The sequence below is a fragment of the Agelaius tricolor genome, unplaced genomic scaffold (genome assembly GCF_023055355.1).
Source record: "Agelaius tricolor isolate 1412-34295 unplaced genomic scaffold, bAgeTri1.0.p SCAF_7, whole genome shotgun sequence".
NCBI classification, from domain to species: Eukaryota; Metazoa; Chordata; class Aves; order Passeriformes; family Icteridae; genus Agelaius; species Agelaius tricolor.
Window position 1 is genome coordinate 30,811,389 of NW_027269267.1, and position 17,778 is coordinate 30,829,166.

General features: G+C 42.3%; 1 protein-coding gene across 4 annotated transcripts in view; it reads right to left on the reverse strand.

The window, feature by feature from the left end:
- NPAS2 (neuronal PAS domain protein 2) overlaps positions 1–17,778 on the reverse strand; it is a 105,858-nt gene that overhangs the window by 35,555 nt on the left and 52,525 nt on the right. For all 4 annotated transcript variants that reach the window (XM_071430796.1, XM_071430795.1, XM_071430794.1 and 1 more), the window contains exons 3-6: positions 13,219–13,367; positions 9,944–10,035; positions 6,553–6,642; positions 569–689 (exon numbers count right to left, since the gene is read on the reverse strand). In XM_071430796.1, the coding sequence (XP_071286897.1) occupies positions 569–689; positions 6,553–6,642; positions 9,944–10,035; positions 13,219–13,367 (452 nt within the window). The remainder of the gene's footprint in view (positions 1–568; positions 690–6,552; positions 6,643–9,943; positions 10,036–13,218; positions 13,368–17,778) is intronic.

Sequence of the window (17,778 nt, forward strand, 5' to 3'; positions counted from 1 at the left end):
GCTATCAGCTGCAGGTTTTGTACGATACAGTAGATTGGGCAGCTGTACATCTTACATTATTGTGTCATTTTTGGTTTTCTGCATCTTACCTCCTAGAGTGAGTAAGGCTGAGGAAGTAAAAACATTTCCAAGGAAATCAAATTTCAATTGGAAAAAGAATTACAATAGTTTTAGAGGTATTTTTTGACTGTAAGGCAAACCAAAAGTACGCCACATTAGCTGATCTCTGAACAACATCTTACTTGAACAGGCTGAAATATCAATTAAGATGTGATTTGTCTCAGGCGAACTCTCAATTTCCATCAGCTAACCTATTTTCCTTAGCTGTCTCAAATGATATGATATTTAATAATTAACATAACTGCAAGTAGTCTTAGCCTAGTAAAATAAAGGCAAAGAGTTTCATTTAAAAATAGAACCAAAGGGTCATTCCAGGTGGCAAGATCTTTTTGAAAGGCTATGAACCTAATTTTTTTATTGCACATCACATAAAAAACTCTTTCTGGGAGCAAATTTTTTATCCTGCCTGTGCTTTTTCATTTACTAGAGAAGATAAAATGAAACTTACTTTTTAAGTAATCGGATGAGGCAGAATCTGTCATAAGCATACAAGAAGATAACATCTTATAAATTTCTGAGTGTTCTTGTTCTGGGAGGAAGTTTAACAAATTCTGATCCAAGACATCACACTGCAAAGAGAAATAAGTTTTGAGACAAACAGAAATATCACAACAAGCAACACTTGCAGAGATGTGCAACAATTTGTGGTACAAAGCCTGTGGCATTTGACAGGAGTTTCCTCACTGATTTCCAGGTACTCTAAAACAGAGGGAGAACCTGTTGGACAAACTGAGTGGCCACTTCTCTGTGGGCTGGTCATCAGATTAAGTCTCAGCAATCAGCAATATTTGATGTTTCTCAGAGACCATCAGATGCAGCAGGTATGTCGATGCAATTACATGATGAGACCTGGGAGAGGGCTGGAAAAGGGTGTCTGGCTCCCCATAGTGATACTAAGCTCCATGCGCCAGCCTGTTGTGGATCCCTGGGATTTGTTCTCTCCCTGAAAGAGCCTGACTTGCAGGAGCAGTGAGGCTGAGAGTCACCCTGAGTCAGCCAGGTCAGTCCCAGATCAAGCCCCTTCCTGGGGGAATCCCCTCAGCTCCTGGGAAATGCCCTTGGGGTGGCAGGTCTGGTTCCCCACTTCCTGCATCCTGGCAGGTGGGAGCAGGGAGAAGAGGACTTCCACATCTGGACATGACTTTACAGCAGTTAGTCTCCTGGGAGGGGGACTTCACAGTGCCACCAAGTCCTCCCTCTGGCCAGCCATGAGTTGAATATCCATGTGCCTCCAGCCCCATGATCAGCTGGCTTGAACCAGAAATCCATCCAACATCTAGGAACTGAGATTTGGGAACGGAAAGAAGAGATGGATTTGTGCAAAAGGCCATGGCTGGCTCAGGGTGGAGACAAGAACAAGTATGTCATGGGCTGCCAAGAGGAAGGTCTCCCTATGCCCAGTGTGGTGACTAACCCAACAGAGTGCATCTGAAAGGAAGCCTGAGAGAAAGTGACCCTCCAATGGCATCAACTTACATCTGTCCCACTTGAGACTACCTCAGGCTGAGCTGGCACACTGACACAGCTTTGTGTGTCATCAGAGCAGCTTCTATCAGACTGTACAGTCATGCTGAAAACATGTAAGCTCTGTATGAGACTGGCAAGTTATTAACCATCATCTAATTGTGTAAGATTGTGCTTTGGCTTCCATCTGCTTTCTATTCATGCTAGCTTTTCTGTGTGGAATTCCTGTTTAGAGTGGTGAAACTCATTGAGCAGACTTTAAAAATCAGTGCTATGCTTTATACACACACCTTAACAAGAATATATCACCTTAGATGATTCAGTTATAAGTATTATATATGCTCATTACTTGAATATGTTGTGAAGAATACTCAAAAGTTATTTTTGTGACCTTAGTTTATATCTTAGTAATGTGAATCCTACTGATACAGTTTGTGATAAAGGTTTTTTATGTACATATAAATACTTACATACACACTTCTATATACACATACTATACTTCACAAAATATAGTACATTGTTTCATGTAATTTTTTTTGTGCATATGAAGAGAGAGCCTTTGACAGGAAACTGCACTGGTAAATTCTGTTCAAAGCTTAGGTGTAATCTCAGAAATTATTTTTTTCCTGTAAATGATAATGATACCACCAGGTTAATTAGTCTCCCATCTACTCTGCAGTAACTGCAGGAAAACTAGATGTGAGCCATCACCACTCCTCTAACTGAAACCTTTTGTCTCCATACTGTGACCAAGCTCCAATTCCAAACTCTCATCTCTTGCAGAGGTCTGGCACACCAGTAAAACAGTGCACAGGACAGAATTTCTGGATCTTGTACACATCAAGACTTCAACAATGCTTTTCAATCAATATGTCAATCCAGAATACATTGCTAAGTCAAACAAAGAGATGGAAGCAAATATCCCACTGTCTCACTGGAACTGTAGAAAATGCCAAGCAAGCTATTCATAGCTAATTCTGCACCAGACTCAAAGAGCAGACACCTGATGCCATGGCAAAAAGGTAGGTGGTGAAACAGATAGGCTCTGCAAAGGGATCTGGACAGACTGGATCTGGAAAGACCTGAGACCAACTGTATGAGGGTCCAAACAAGGCAAAGTTGGTCACAACAACCCCAGGCAGTGCTACAGGCTGGGGGCAGAGAGGCTGGGAAGCTGCCCCGTGGAAAAGCACCTGGGGGTGCTGGTCCACAGCAGCTGAACATGAGCCAGCAGTGCCCAGGTGGCCAAGAAGGCCAATGGTGACCTGGCCTGTGTCAGCAATGGTGTGGCCAGCAGGAGCAGGGCAGGGATTGTGCCCTGTACTCAGCACTGGTGAGGCCACACCTCAAATGCTGCATCCAGTTCTGGGCTGCTCAATTCATCTCCCACTGAGGTGCTGCAGTGTGTCCAGAGAAGGACAACAGAGCTGGGGAGGGGCCAGGAGCACAGGTCTTACAAGGACCAGCTGAGGGAGTTAGAATTGTTTAGCCTGGAGAAAAGGAGGCTCAGGGGAGACTTTATTATACTCTTAAAACTATCTGAAGGGAGGTTGTGGTGACGTGGAGGTTGGTCTCTTCTCCCAAGCAACCAGTGACAGGACAAAGGGAAATGGACTCAAGCTGCAGCAGGGGAGGCTCAGGCTAGACATCTGAAAAAATTTCTTCATGGCAGAGTGATTAAGCATGGGAAGAGGCTGCCCAGGAAAGTGGGCAGAATCACCATCCCTGGAAGAGTTCAAAAAATGAGTGGGCATTGCACTTTGGTTTAGTGGGCATGGTGGTATTAGGTCAAAGGTTGGACTTGATGATTTTTCAGGTCTTTTCTGACCTGATAATATTGACAAAATTTGACCATCAGTGATAAAAATGGATCAGTTAGAGGGGAATGGTTTGCAGCTCTGTCTAATTATTCTGCAGTGAGCAGTTCTTTGCCACTGACTGAGACAGCCAGAGTATTGCTGAATGAGATAGGCAAAGCAGACAAAAGATAAACTACAATGACTGTGGGTAGACTTGTTAGATGGACTATGTTAATGCACAGTTATGCTGCTAAGCCTGGAATCTACTCTGCATCTTCAAATCTATGGATCCTGCTAAGCAAAGCTTTGGAGTATTTACTCCTGAAAGCTAAGGCAGGCAAAGAACACCTTTGCCTACATGGATGCTGGTTTGTTCTAAACACAATACATCAAGTTCTGCAATAATGGGATGCATAGTTAAAATATTTGTGCAGTTTCAACAAAACAGCTGTACTCCAGAATGGAACTCATAATTTCATTGCTTTTATTGTGGGGTGGGGGTAGTGGTTAGGTGGAAAAATTCTAGCTGCAGGGAGAAAAAAAATCAAAGGATCTAAGCAAACATGGTGACTAGGAAAGGGATGGTGGAGGGCTGCAAATGAGACAGATTTCTTTCCCATCAACACAAGAAATAAAGACGGCTATGCACTGGTGTGCTGGGATTTGGCCCCTGTATGAACCTGTATGTCCTGTACTGATTCCCACTGCTGCCCTGTAACAGCAACACAGCATTATTAACTTCTGCACACTGTAAGGTGCCACGTCCTGGATTCTTCCACCCTGAGGTTTGCCTTAAGCACCCAACACAGCAGAGCAGCTCCTTGAGTTTCACTGGGTCACCCCTGAGGAGAAATCTCAACCCTGCCAGGGACCTTCTGCAAAAGCAGGCAAGAAGGGACAGGGAGGACCCTTCTCAAGAGACTGCATATTCCTGGAGTCACAGTGTACCATCTGACTGGCAAATGCTGAGTTGTGATCAGATTTCAATGAGTTCACTTCAGTTAAGAGTCATCCTTACCATGTGAGCTTGACCTCTCCATCTCAACTAACCCTATGAGTAGTCTCCAGACCTCATTAAAAAACATCTAGATTTACAACAGGGGAAGTTTGTGTTTGAAAATTCTCCATGGAAGTACGGGAAGCTGTGTTAAAGAGAACCGGATATATTTGTTCTCAGCACTGGAACTTTCATGATTTTAATGAAAGAAAATACATCAGTTTTCTTAACAGGAGCCCTCAGAGAGCCCTGCTCTGCATTCTGCACAGTTTTGCATTCCTTTCATTGTACAAAGCAGAAGATTTTCAGAGTATTTTTTCCCTGTTGTCACAGAGGAGAAAGAATTGGTACTTTGTCCCTCAAACAGTGACTGAATTTAGCTTACAAATAGATCCTCGAGGTAAACAAAATAAGGCACATAGATTTTCCAGATAGCACTCTGATCAGTTTTAAAACTTAAAAAAAAACAAATGGCAAGGGCAACAGAGGACTAAAATACCCAGTGTGCACCTAGAAGCACCCTCAGCTGGGCCCCTGCCCATGGCCACAGAGATTTGCCAAGCTGGGGCAGGCAGAGGCCTTTATTCCTTGCTCAGTTATGGCCTCTGGGATGCTTCCTCTGCATGTGTGGGCTGGTGGGGCTGTTGTTAACCATTACCACTCCAGCAGCTGCAGGAAGGTCTGCTCCACCTCCAACCCAGCCAGGCTGGTCCCTGACTTGGACTGCCCTGTGCTGCTTCTATGCAAATAAAAAGTAATGTCCATCTTTATCCTTATTTTGGGCTGGATACCATGTCAGGTTATCACACAAAGGATGTCTTTGGGAGAGAAAACCAATTTAGGTTCTGATGGTACAACTCAGGAATTGTAAACCTGAATCTATCCATGTTCAGTCAGGGCTTCAGACTTCAGGCACAGGGTCTGAAATATGTTTTTCTGAAGAGGAATACTTTCCCTCAGCAGATCTATCACCTCCACTAAGAATCAGTATTTGAAAGGGATACCAATGAAACGTCCAAATGATGAAAGACAAGGAAATTTCATGGAAATCAGTAAGTGTATGAGAACTCCACAGCCTGTGTGTAGGACAGAGCTCTCCCACCCCTGAAGTGAAGAAAATGTCAGAAAACAGTCAAGTACTGGTCTTCTAAACTGTTGAGGATGAAAGAAAACTGAAATAGATAGACTCAGTTCAATCTGTTGTTGCAATATTTTTGCATTTACCAGGAGCTGCTCTTTCATCAAGTTCTTTTGTCTCAGAAGAAAATAATTTTCCTTCTTATTCCAGCAAGGTAGTGTTGTGAAATACATTTGTCTGGGTGGAAAACATAACACATATTTGGTGAAAAACTAAATGAGAGAAAGAGAATTGTAATTTTCTTAAGAACATGGCAGGGGGTAGTACAATAATGATTTGGCAGCTAATTTTTTCTCCTGGGCATGTATTTATTTGAGACCAGGGTACTAAAAATGAGTGTGAGGATTAATCCATAATTATTGTGCCATTTCTCCTAGAGCAGCCTTAGCAACAGGAGCAGGGTTTGGAGCGGTCCCTCTCCCCTGCTCCTCCAGCCCAAGCCAAAGCACAGGAGTGTCTCCTGGAGCAGCACACAGACAAAAGAAGCTGAGTGTACTGAGCATCGCTGCACGGGTGTAGGGTTGCACCCAGCACTGGCTCCACCAGCAGCTCCTGGGAGCAGTGTGCTCCCCTTGGGAAAGCACAGGGGAGCTGCAGGGAGAGCTATCAGCAGCCTCCAGCTCACTCCAGATTAAATGGGGCTTTTGTCCTTTACCTCCCTGGAAGCAGAATAAGGCCCTTAACAAGCTCCTCACTGGGCTGCCAGCAGCACTGGTGCTATTCTCTGCTAGCTTAGAAATCAGAGATGGAAAAGATCAGCCAGGTCACCCTGTCCCTCCCCTGGCCAGACTATTCCTGCAGAGCTTTTTCCATTCAAGCTGAAGCGCCTCATAGCAACAAAAACCTGAAGGATATGAATCAGACAGAGAGAGTGCAGAGCTGAGCAACAGCAGCAGCCAGCATAATGCAGGGACAAACTCCCTCACCACATTTTCAGGAAAACACCACCCCCAGCACTGTTTTACACTGCTCCTACAAGTGCAGTGCCCAATTCTACAACGTGTAGTAGAAAAGGCAGTGCCAGAATTACTCACCGGTAAATGCCCCAGAAGAGGTGTGATGCTGTCAGACACATAGATGATGCTTCCACCTGTGGTTACTGCTATAATGAAGCCATCTAATGCCTAAGGAAAACAGACAAGTGCAGAGTGCTTCAATAGGAATGAGTGGTGTAAACAGGACATCTCATCATGTATTGATCAAAACAGTTTGACTTCGGCACCATATTGTTATCGAGTTGTAGGAATGTTATCTCAAGTTGCAGAACAGTAATTCTCTGATTTTACAGTCTGATTTAACTTTTACAAGACTCTTTGTAGTCTAGTAAAACCTACTATTGAAGCAACAAAGGGCTCACAGGAACATTTCATGTCTCAGTTTTTAAATTAATCACACATTTTAATAATGCAAAATGACTAGGACTGGATCCCTTGGAAGTTATTAAAATGAACATTTGAGCTCTGTGTAAATATCAAAGGACGATGAAAGGATGCAGTCCTATCTCAAAACGGTACTTCTCTGCAAACCCCATAAATCTCAGTTTGTATTAATGTAACATTGTATATTACTGGGCTTTCATGTAAGTAAAAGCAATGCAAATGATCAAATAATCCTTAGCCTGAGTTTTAATTGAGTGATTTATTTTAAAGGTCATGGTATTAGATTACTCATTCCAAGACAAATTCACCCTTCTGCAGAGTTTCTTCCTCACTTTGGTCCCATCTTGTAGTAAGCCCCTTCACTCACAGGACTGAAGGGAAATGTCAGCCTTATCCCCACCCTCTGCACAGGAGCAATTTCACCTTCAAAGTGAGTCTCTTCTTTAGTCTGAGCTGCCAAGTTTTGAGCTAAGTTTTGCTCACAATTAAACCTAGGTGGATTTTGAGATCTAAGGCAAGATTAACTTAATTTTTTGGGGGATTCTCCTCAGAGTGAAATAAAGCTAGAAGATCTTCAGATCACTGTAAGGAGAACATCTCAAAAAATTAAGACACAACAGTAGGTGCTCAGATAATATATTAAAACCTTCCCATGGTCATTAGGGAGTCACCAGTGAGGCTCCCAACCCTTCAAGAGGAGCAAGTCTGGGTCCTTCCTGTCAGTTCCCCGCTGATCTGGAATCTGTTTTGCCAGCAGTACTTGAGCAGCAAAGGTCCTGCAAGCACAGCTGAATCAGAGCAGTGTTTGACAATGCTCCAGGGGCCATACCTGCTCAGGAGACAGGTGTACTGCAAACAGCCTGACCAGAGAGCCACGGCAGCATTACAAAACCATACCACAAATCCAGGCCTGCCTCCAAGACAGACTTGCAGTTGATCTTGTAAGCCACAGCACATCCTTCCCCCCCCGCTGACTTCAATAAGGGAAAGAATTCTGAGAATACTGGAAAATGCTAATTGTTAAAAAAAAAAAAGAAAAAAAAAGGGAAAACACAAAGCCTTGAATAAAGACACAAACATATGTTCCTTTTTCCAGAGAATGCTGAGCACCCACAACTATTTAAGTCAATGGGAATCTGCTGGTGCTTCAATCCTTTGAAAAGCAAGTCAATAACTTATACCCCAGTAGAAGAGTGAGTGTTTAGCATCTCTGAAAACCCTCCAGCTGCTATAGTTAGTTTGATTTTGTTAATCTAGGTGCAGAGAATATGTTTTTCTTTAGTGCAGTACATTCAAGCTGTTTTCTAAAAAAGCATGATAGCTGTTAACCCATAGAAGAGAGCAGTGGTTTTACAAGGCAGTTGGATCGTGCATGTTACTATGGTGAAGGTTGTTAGTTTTTAAAAAATCAAGTCTTTATTTCATATCCAATGCAAATTACACACAGTGACTCATATCAGAGCTTTGTGGTAAAATCAAGTTAATGTGTGCATACATAACTCTGTTTTTATTTACTTGCAACTGGACATTCCAACATTTAGAGAGAATTTTCATCTTCAAAGGTTTTACTATTGCATCAGTCCTAGACAGACAAACAGAGCCTAATGCCCACTGTAATTTGGTGACAGCCTTTTCAATGTGGTAAGAAAAGGCCATTTTCAGGAAAGCTGATATATTACTGCAGTCAATTATGCCTTGAGTCTTTTGAATTAGTGCTCAGAAAAAACCCTATCCATCTTTTAATAACAGGATGGGAAAAACTTCAAGCAGTCTTGTCCAAATGCTAATAAAATAAGATTATTAGAAAGGCAAAATAGCAGGGAATGATGAACATCTGTCACAACAGGACATCCCAATACCCAATGTTATCTTGAAGGGCATGGAAAATCACAGTAGCAAGAAGGTGATTTATAAGCTGGGAAACTAAAAGTGATTGTTTTAATCTAAAATTGTGTAGCATACAAGTAGAATCAACAAAGACCCAACCTGTCAAAACAACAGTCAATTTACTGCTATCTGAGGGACATATTTCAGTGCAAACTGAAGGAGTTATGTGTGTTAAGTTCCTGTGCACAGAGATGGAAATGGGTGGTTGTCAGAGCAATGGGAGCAAAGTGTCTCATAAAACTAGTCCAAGGGAGTCTCATCACAACAAATTGCAATGGCCAAAGGACTGCCAGCCTCTGGGAGCCAGCAACGTGCTCCGGCTTTATGCCACTCCTTGGTGGTGAAGTTGTTCCCCACATCCTTCCCTGCCCATCACCAGAGCCTGGATCATGTGCCACGTTCACACCATTTGTGGGAGGAGAAGCTTGTTCTCAAAGGACACTGTGGGGCTATGCAACATCTCTGTGTTTAGTACAGGAGAAGACCCTGGCTAAAGGCAGTTCTAGCTATTACTGAGAGAGAAAAATGCATTCTAGCAACTCATTTGCTTTTCATTTTGAATCTACATAAACACCATTGCATTGCGTCCCTTCAAATCCCAGCTAGCATTAAAAGAACCTATGCTATAATTGAAAAACTATGATTGGAAAATGCTAGAACAAGAGATGTTTGATAAGGGCCTTGAAAATCAGAGTGGAAGTACCAACTGTATCAAGCCAAGAGGAGCTGTCAGGCTTTATCTGCTTGTTCAGCACCTAGCACTAGAGGGATGCGACACCACTGCATTTCAGGTGCTAATCTTGCATAAATATTAGATGCTAACAATTCCTTCCAAGAACAGGAGAAAAACAGCCATGTGCCCTTTACCTCACCTCTGTTTGTAAAAAAAAATAACCTGTGATTTGAATCTTTGCCCTGAACTTCTTTTCTTGGGAGTTGCTGCACAGCTCTGCAGGCTGCAGCAGCCCAGCGCAACGGTACTGCTGAGAGGGAAGAGCAACAGGTGGGGACTTCACCCCAGTGACAGCTCTGCTTGATGGTCAAATACAGAGTTCCCAAAACCTCCTCTTTTGGAACTGCAGATGACAGTTTGTTCTAAATGCATGGGCGTTTCCGTGAGTGCTAGACAAAATTAGGAAAGGTGTATGTGCATGTTTACCTCCAACATCAGCTGGGTGAATTCTTCATTGCTGAGAAATGAAGGCTTCCAGTCCTGCTGAATTTCAGAAATCTCTGTCTGTGCTGAGACTTCTAGACAAAGAGAATATTTACATCTTTAACATTCAAATTAACTTCTATCTTGAAATATTACATATGAGTTGCTAGGAAAAGACAGAAATAACCTTTGTATTCAAAAATTGCAGTTTTCAAGCCTGAAATGTTTTCCTTATTTTTTACTCAAGTCAACTTGTACTGACTTCAGTGGGGGCTTGTATTCACAAGGCTATTGATCTCAAGCAGCATTACAGGGGTATTGATCAAAAGATAAAACCACTTTGCATGAAATTAAAATCAAGGCAAAGATTAGCATGTGTCCAATTGCTATTTACAATTTACAGCTTCAAAATCAGGATGCTAGAGAGGCTTCAGCCTATAGCTTCTGTGCCGAACAGAACAGAAAGAAAGCTTCTTCAGAGGAGCCCCAAAGGGCTGTGACCCCAAACTGCAGAGCTATTGCTCTGTTTTCCAAAAGGAGAGCAAATCACAAGCATTAGCAGCAGCTTTACACTGGTGCTACTGCCACCACCCTCTCTCTGCCTTCAGCCACATGGTGCAGGGTAGCCCAGGAGAACGAAAGGAGCACCAGCATCTCATCCCAAATCCTGTCTGGAGGGCAGGGTCCCCTGTGCTGCCAGCCCATAAGGCCCCAAGAGGAGATCTGGCCCACTGTTGTCCTATCCTGACCCCATGGCAAAGGGCTTGCTCCAAAGGGCTTTCCATGGAGGAGTGCAGATACACCAGGATGAACAACTCACAGCTTTGCACTGAAACTGGGGACCATTCTGGATAGCTGGTTGCACTGTTAGCTCTGAGTCAGACAGGATTCTGGGGGTAATTTACAGAAACTTGAGCTGGTTTTGTAGTTTGCTGCTCATTCTGCTTCTCTAGGAGGGTTCCCTCACTCAGGTCTAGTAGTGAGGGGATGGTGAGCACAGACTCTTCTCTTTTCAGCACCTTCTGTTGATTAGCACTTTAATTAATCCTGTTGATTAACACTTCCAGAGCATGTAATACTCAATGCTCTGCATTCAGAGCACATAGGTATACTGGCCAGAGAAACACAAATGAAAAAATGATACTAAAGACAGTAAATTTCTACAAGTGCCAGTGATTTTTGTCACCAAGAAAGAAATCAAATCCTCTGTTCAGGCTATATTAGTGGAGATGCAGCCATTTGCTCCTACCAGCTCATTTGAGTTGCTTTCTGCACTACTGGGGGATGTCACTGGCAGCACAGCAACTCTCCACAGCCCCCATGGTCTTACACACAGCTTTGGAAAGGGGACTAAGGAAAAAGAGTCCATCAGATTTTTTGAAGTTGTTTCAGAATATAGGATACTTTCAGCAGATCTGTAGCTTGGAAAAGCCAATGTACATGAAATGGTGAGTGTTGAGAGAATTACTTGAGATTTGGGAGATTCTGTGGATTATAATGAAGGAGGCTGTTTATGAAGGTAAAAATCTGAAAATTTGCCTTCTCCTCTGTTATGACTAAAATCTTGGTTTAGCCTACCAAATGGAAGGGAACATGACTCAATAAACCAGATCCAAAGTACACTGAGGATAATCAACACTTTTAAATGCTGATGCTTTGTATTATATTCTGTGACTACTAATCTGCTTTAAAAATAGATAACATTTGCTTTTTTTAGCCAGTGCACAAACCCCAGTCACATTTTGACCCAATTGCTGTGGAAAGATTTGTGACTGTTAGCTTTCCTTCATTTAGCTGTTTCTCAAGGAAAAGCACCTTCTGGAGTAAATTATTTGGACCTTCAGCTACATTTATACACTTATTTCAAATTTCAGGTGATCTTTCTTTGCTCAGATTTATAATTTAGCATATTCACATCTTCCTGTGCCTTGGGCAGCTAAAAAAAAAAAGGTGAGTTATTACTATAATTTAAAAAAAAAAGTGTACATAACTATTAAACCTTGAGATGTCCTGGTCATCCCCTCCTATACAAACCATAGGTTAACAGTTGGACTCATTGCCCTTAAATATCTTTTCCAACCTAAACAAATATACGATTCTATCTTGTCTGTGTCAAAAATTCATTTAAGGAGAAATTGCACTCTAATGCCAGAACCATTAAAATTATTTCCTCAGTAAGATCAACATCTGTGACTCCATTCTGTTGCAAGTCATGATATAAGAGTTTTATTGATCTTTCCTGTTACACCCAGAGTTCTCCAGAGAGTGCAGGAAGGAGGTGTTGGATGAGCCAAGGTAAGCCAGGTGACATAGTGCATCATCCTGTGAGACCCCTTTATGCTTTCTGGGACCAGGGGCATTCCCCACAATCACCCACTGAAACCTCTTCATCATAGGGGCAGAGCAGGAGAGGCCCAGGCCCATTTTAATCAGTGCCCTGATTTACAAGGGAGGAGCATTCCAGTTGACCACTACTGGTGGATGTCAAAGCATCAGGAAAGCCACAGTGCACATTCCCCCCTCTGAGTAGAAACTAGACCAAAGATAGTAGATCAGCAAGGTCAGAAATCTCCTCTGCCCTCTGTGAAGGTACATTTCTAAGGGACTTAACTGTCTCTGGTGCAAGCATTTAAAAAAATGAACTCCTGGCTTTCTGATGCTGAACTTGACTACTGCAACTGTATGCTGTGCACATAGGATGTAGCTTCTGCTTGTGCAAACTGGGTGAAGCATGTCAACTATCTCTGGATGCAATGTGCTGCTGCCAGCTTCAAAAAAGGAGGGATTTTCTGGTCTGAGTTTTCTACTCAACGTGGAAAATTGAGTCCTGCACAGTTCACTGAGGAGCTGGGGTGCTGAACAGATTGCTTCTCTGCATTTTTTCTGCAGAGAAACTGGGGCAAATGCTTTGTTCTTCTGCTCAGAATATTGCAAATTTCAAGTAAGGGAATCTTCCCTCTGCTCCCAAATCTCTCTTGTTCAAAGCATCTGTCTTCTTCATGAATGCTCCAGGGCACTGTTGCCGTCCTTCTCTCAGCTGCTGCCATTTGCCCCTTCTCTAGCAGGTTGAGAGTCATCTTCAACTGAAGAGCAAACAAGGAGATGGATTTGGGCAGCACAGTGTCTGCAAATGATCTTTTTTGATGAGGTAGGAAAAAACTTCAAATACCTTAAGTTGGCACTTTTAGGTCCCTCAAGCCATTCTGATAATCATTGAAGGAAACAAGATATTACAGTAACTGTCTGGCAAGTGCATGAAGAGCAGCACTAAAGCTTACCATTGTGTTTCTGCAGAAAGCCTATGACTTTTTCCAGCACAGTGGTTTTGTCCATTTTGCGAGTGTTGCCTGGAAGCATGGAGCTGAGCTCTTTGATGAGAACATTGAACTGATCGCGCCTCTTCTTCTCAGACTTGTTACGCGAAGCCCTGTAGACAGGGGAAAAGAAACAAAGGATGAGCAGAGCAAGAAGGAAAATCATCATGTACCTGCTCTTTGCAATATGTTTACATAAAATCAGCTTGGCTGCACGTGTCACATGTGAAGATTGACACTGGACTCCAGCAAAGCTGCAGAAGCAAGTAGGAGGCAATAGTTCCCACCTCCTGCTCTTGTCTTTGAGCCACCTTTAGTGCCCAGTGGGGAAATGGAGGCTCTGCTCACTCCCCTGTGCTGCCTCTGGACACTCTGGCTGAGCTTATCAGGACAGCATTGAGATTGTAGGTGAAGGAGCTCTGTCCATCTCCCAGACATATGTAGGATCTTAAAAATTCATGCAGTCTCTGAGGAGGCACTCAGAGTGAGAAGAAATAGGAATACTGTGACAACAGTAAAACTGTCCATAAAGAAGAAGAGTAGAGACTGGATCATACCCATCTGTGCAGTCTTAACAGAAGAGAGGGATCCCAGTCCTGCAGCTGTTGCACAGGAGCTGGGTTGATCTAGAAGGACTTGCCCACTTTGGTCACAGGTGCTCTGCCTACCTCCAGGCTGGCAGAGAAGAATCAGGATATTGTCTTCCAGTCATTGAGATCAGAGACCTGAGTAGAAGTTGCTGCAGCTCCTATCTGGTTTAGATGCCACTTTGTTTGGTCTCCTTTCCAAGGTCACAATGACAAGCAGGAGAGAGGGCATCAGCATGGATTGTCTGAGACTGGGATGCATTGCCAGACTTGGGGTCTTGGAAGTGCCAGCAGTGCTTGCCCTTAATCTGTGCCACTGGGAAAATCAGTGCCAGTGCCCCAATCTCTAGGTTTAAAACAAAGACTCTACAGCTTTCTTCACCAGTCTTGTCTGTTTAGATTGCAGATTCCTCAGAGAGAGACTGCTTCTGATGCTGTGTTTCAAGAGCTCAAAGGAAGAAAGGATTTGATTTCATTTGGGGTACTTTGGCACCATCATAATGCTGTCATTAAGGCTGTTGATAATCTTTTCAGCATGCGCATTTTGTTTTTTTTTAACCCTATGCCAATCTGTACACACACATTTTCTGACTTGTTCTCATGAATACCACAACTGTTTGACTCAGAGGTTGTCACCTGGACTTCTGTATCCATGTGGAAATAGAAATAAGTATAGCCCAGTAGGTTTGTTTATTCTTCTGAAAGGTCCTCAAGCAGATGAGATTTGCCTTGTCAATTATGCAAAGACTGAAAAATCTGGTTACATGTAGATGGAAAAGAAAAGCCAAAAGGCCAGTTCTCACTCTGACTTTTTCAGTCCCAGTTAACTCTGCCGTGCCTCAAAGCTGGTCTGGATGCACAATGCTGAAAGTCAGAGCAGAATTTAGCCCAGCATCTACATCCCCTGCGAGGACCAGCATGGCAATAAACATTTTCAGCAGAGAAATCACTACAGAGGCTTCTGGATGTTACTACTGACAGAGGGGTAATTTTTGTTTGCCTTGCTCTCAACCCTGAACACACTTGGAGATACGCTGGATAGAAGCCAATGCTTGATTATTTTACAGCTTTGAACACAAGAGATTGGGTGGATACTGCCTGACTGATTTCAGCTTGCTCTTATTACACTGCAAAAGGCTGTCAGAACAAGATGTGAAAAGCTCCAGCCTTATCCTCTTTCTCTACAGTTCAGGGCAACATTAAGAATATCAACATTTTACTTCCTCATAATTCAATCCTCAGTTCATTTTAAGCCTAAAGAGTCCAGATTTCCCTGAAAATAAAGTAAACCACCAGCTGTCAATAGGGAATGTGTTGCTTAAAAAAAAGGAAAAGAAAAAAAAGAAAAGAAAAAAAAAAGAAAAAAGCCTTGACAGAAATATAAAGTATCTATTTTTAACACTTGACATTTTATTCACAAAGGAAATATAAAACCTCCTCTAGTGGAAATAACTCTACCAAGATATGAATCGATGAAAACAGTCAAATTTTGAAAAGGAAAAAAAAAAGAGAAAAGATTGGAAAAAATGATAAAAACTATCCCTGCACAGTTGAAAATACTTTGTTTAGTACAGTTATAAATGCATGAAGTAACATAGTTTTCATCACTTCCCTTTGAAGATTATTTTCTAGCCTTGCTTACTTCACTGCTAGGGCATACAATTACAGTAAGCCCAAACAACCTCTGTCTTAATTCCATACTACTTGTCCTAGTTCTCCTCCCTCCTTGCTACTCCATAAAGATTACAGCACATTCAAGGGGAAGGAGGAGACACAGTATGAATAAAATCAGGATTTTTAGTGAATACAGTTATTTTTAGTGAATACAGTTAAAAGCAATATAGAACAGCCTGAACTCAGAATGATCAAAATCAACAACTTAACAGCCATTTTTATTCACTTACATATATGCTGCTTGCTGTCTTAGACAGATACTGACTGAGTAATAGATACTGCATTTTGCTAATTTACAATGAAATGTGACTTTACACTAAATTTCAGATTTCTTCTGGCTGTCCAGTGGAGTGTGTTATATATGCATCAATGCAAGTAACTGTACCACATACCTTCACTCTTAAATTTACTTTTTATTTCAGTGGAAAATGGCAGATAGTAGTCTTCATGATTAAGCACTTTCTCATGGTTCACTTCAAGCTGGTTTTGGTTGGAATTTGGAATTCAACTGAATTGTAAAAAAAGTATTTTAAAATTATATAGTATTAAAGTAAACTGAAAGAAGAGCAAATAGAGAAAAAAGTGCACAAAGAACACCTTTTGTTTAAAATTAATAAATATCTAAAACCAAATGAACCTCATCCAGCACCAAAGAACTGAAAAGGAAACCACAGTTTCTGATCTGAGAAGATCAGAAAACCTCATACAGGTCTTCAATGCTCCCAACTGTGGTGCCATCATACCCACATTTTAGTCCTCAGGTTGTCAGAGTGAAGTTGTGCCTTAGGGAGTCAGGTGATGCAGAAGGGGGCTCAATTTAACCACCGTTCTTCCTGATCTTGGCCAAATATTAAACACCTGGCACGAGGGTGGGAGTGCAAGTGCCTCTTCTCAGGAAAGGATGGATCCTTTTTTCATGTCTGTGTAATAAAACCTGTAGGTGCCTAATAAATTGCAGCAGATAGACATGGTGTGGATGTGTATCTCTCCACATACCTAACCTGAGAAACTCACCTCCTGGCTTGAGACCATCCCAAAAACCTAGGCCCAGAAGTTTTCAGTCTCACCTACTTTTGACCAAGAAAATAAAAGGAGAGAACAATTTCCTGGGCTTTTTAATCCCCTCTGGTGTTTCTCAGCCCTGAGGGACCCAGCCCTCATACCACATAGAAGGAAAAAAAAGCATGTCCCTTGTGGTACAGGACAGGTGAGAGTCCTCAGTTTACATGACATAGCAGCAAAATATTCATCAAATAGCTTCTCCTAAGCTTGACTCTCTCTGGAAGAAAAAGCTGTAGCTTTTAAATGAATCTGAACCGTTTCAGTACAATGTATTAACTTTAGATCTTCATGAAGCATCTCATGATTTCAAGCTCGATTTCAACTTTAGCTTTATTTCTAAAAAGCAAAATGAACTTAAATTACAATCTGAAGAAGCGGTTTCCTTTTCTAATTTTGAAAGTTATAACTTTTTTATGCACCCTGATAGAGGCCTGCCCCAGGGTACGACAAAAATTCCTTCTGGGAACAAACGGCATGAAAACCATACCAGATGGTGATGACAATTGCCGATAGCGAGGATACATATTATCCTATTTTTTTACATATATGCATTCATTTAATGAATTTTTCTTTTACTAGACAATTGGCACACAAATATCTTGAAGATGATCAGGCCTTTAGCAGGTGAAGCAGTGCTGCAAGGTGGGCTCCTTTCTGCACCCTCCAAAAGGAAGCAAAGGGGAACAGCTGAGCCTGGCTGCAGCCTGTGCTGACCTATATTGGTGAAACAAAGCTGCAGGGAGGGAAAGAAGCAGAGAAGGAATCAAAAGAGATGAAACTGGATCAACTGCTTGTGCCTGGACTGGAAATACTCTCATTAGAAGGAACCAAAGGGAAAAATGTGGGCAACCTCTGTCTCTCTCTAAAGTAATTAAACTGTGGGCTGAGGCATTGATAACCTCGAATGCTTCCAAACTGCAGATGCCGGTCAGCTCTGACAGTCACTAAGAGTTTCATTGCCACAGGTCTTCTGCCTTGAAACACACCTTTTCTCTCCCAACAAAGGGTTCACAGTGAATTCCCACCAACTGGGACTCAATGGAGTACAGACTGTATGTGAATATAGGTTTGTGCCAGTTTAAAGCTGACTTTTCGTGGTCTTTCTCTGCTCTGAAGGTAACTTCTGGGTGTTTTCATTGCTGTGAGATAGGCATTGATGAATAAATGAATAAATGACCATTCAATAGGGAAGAAACCCCAC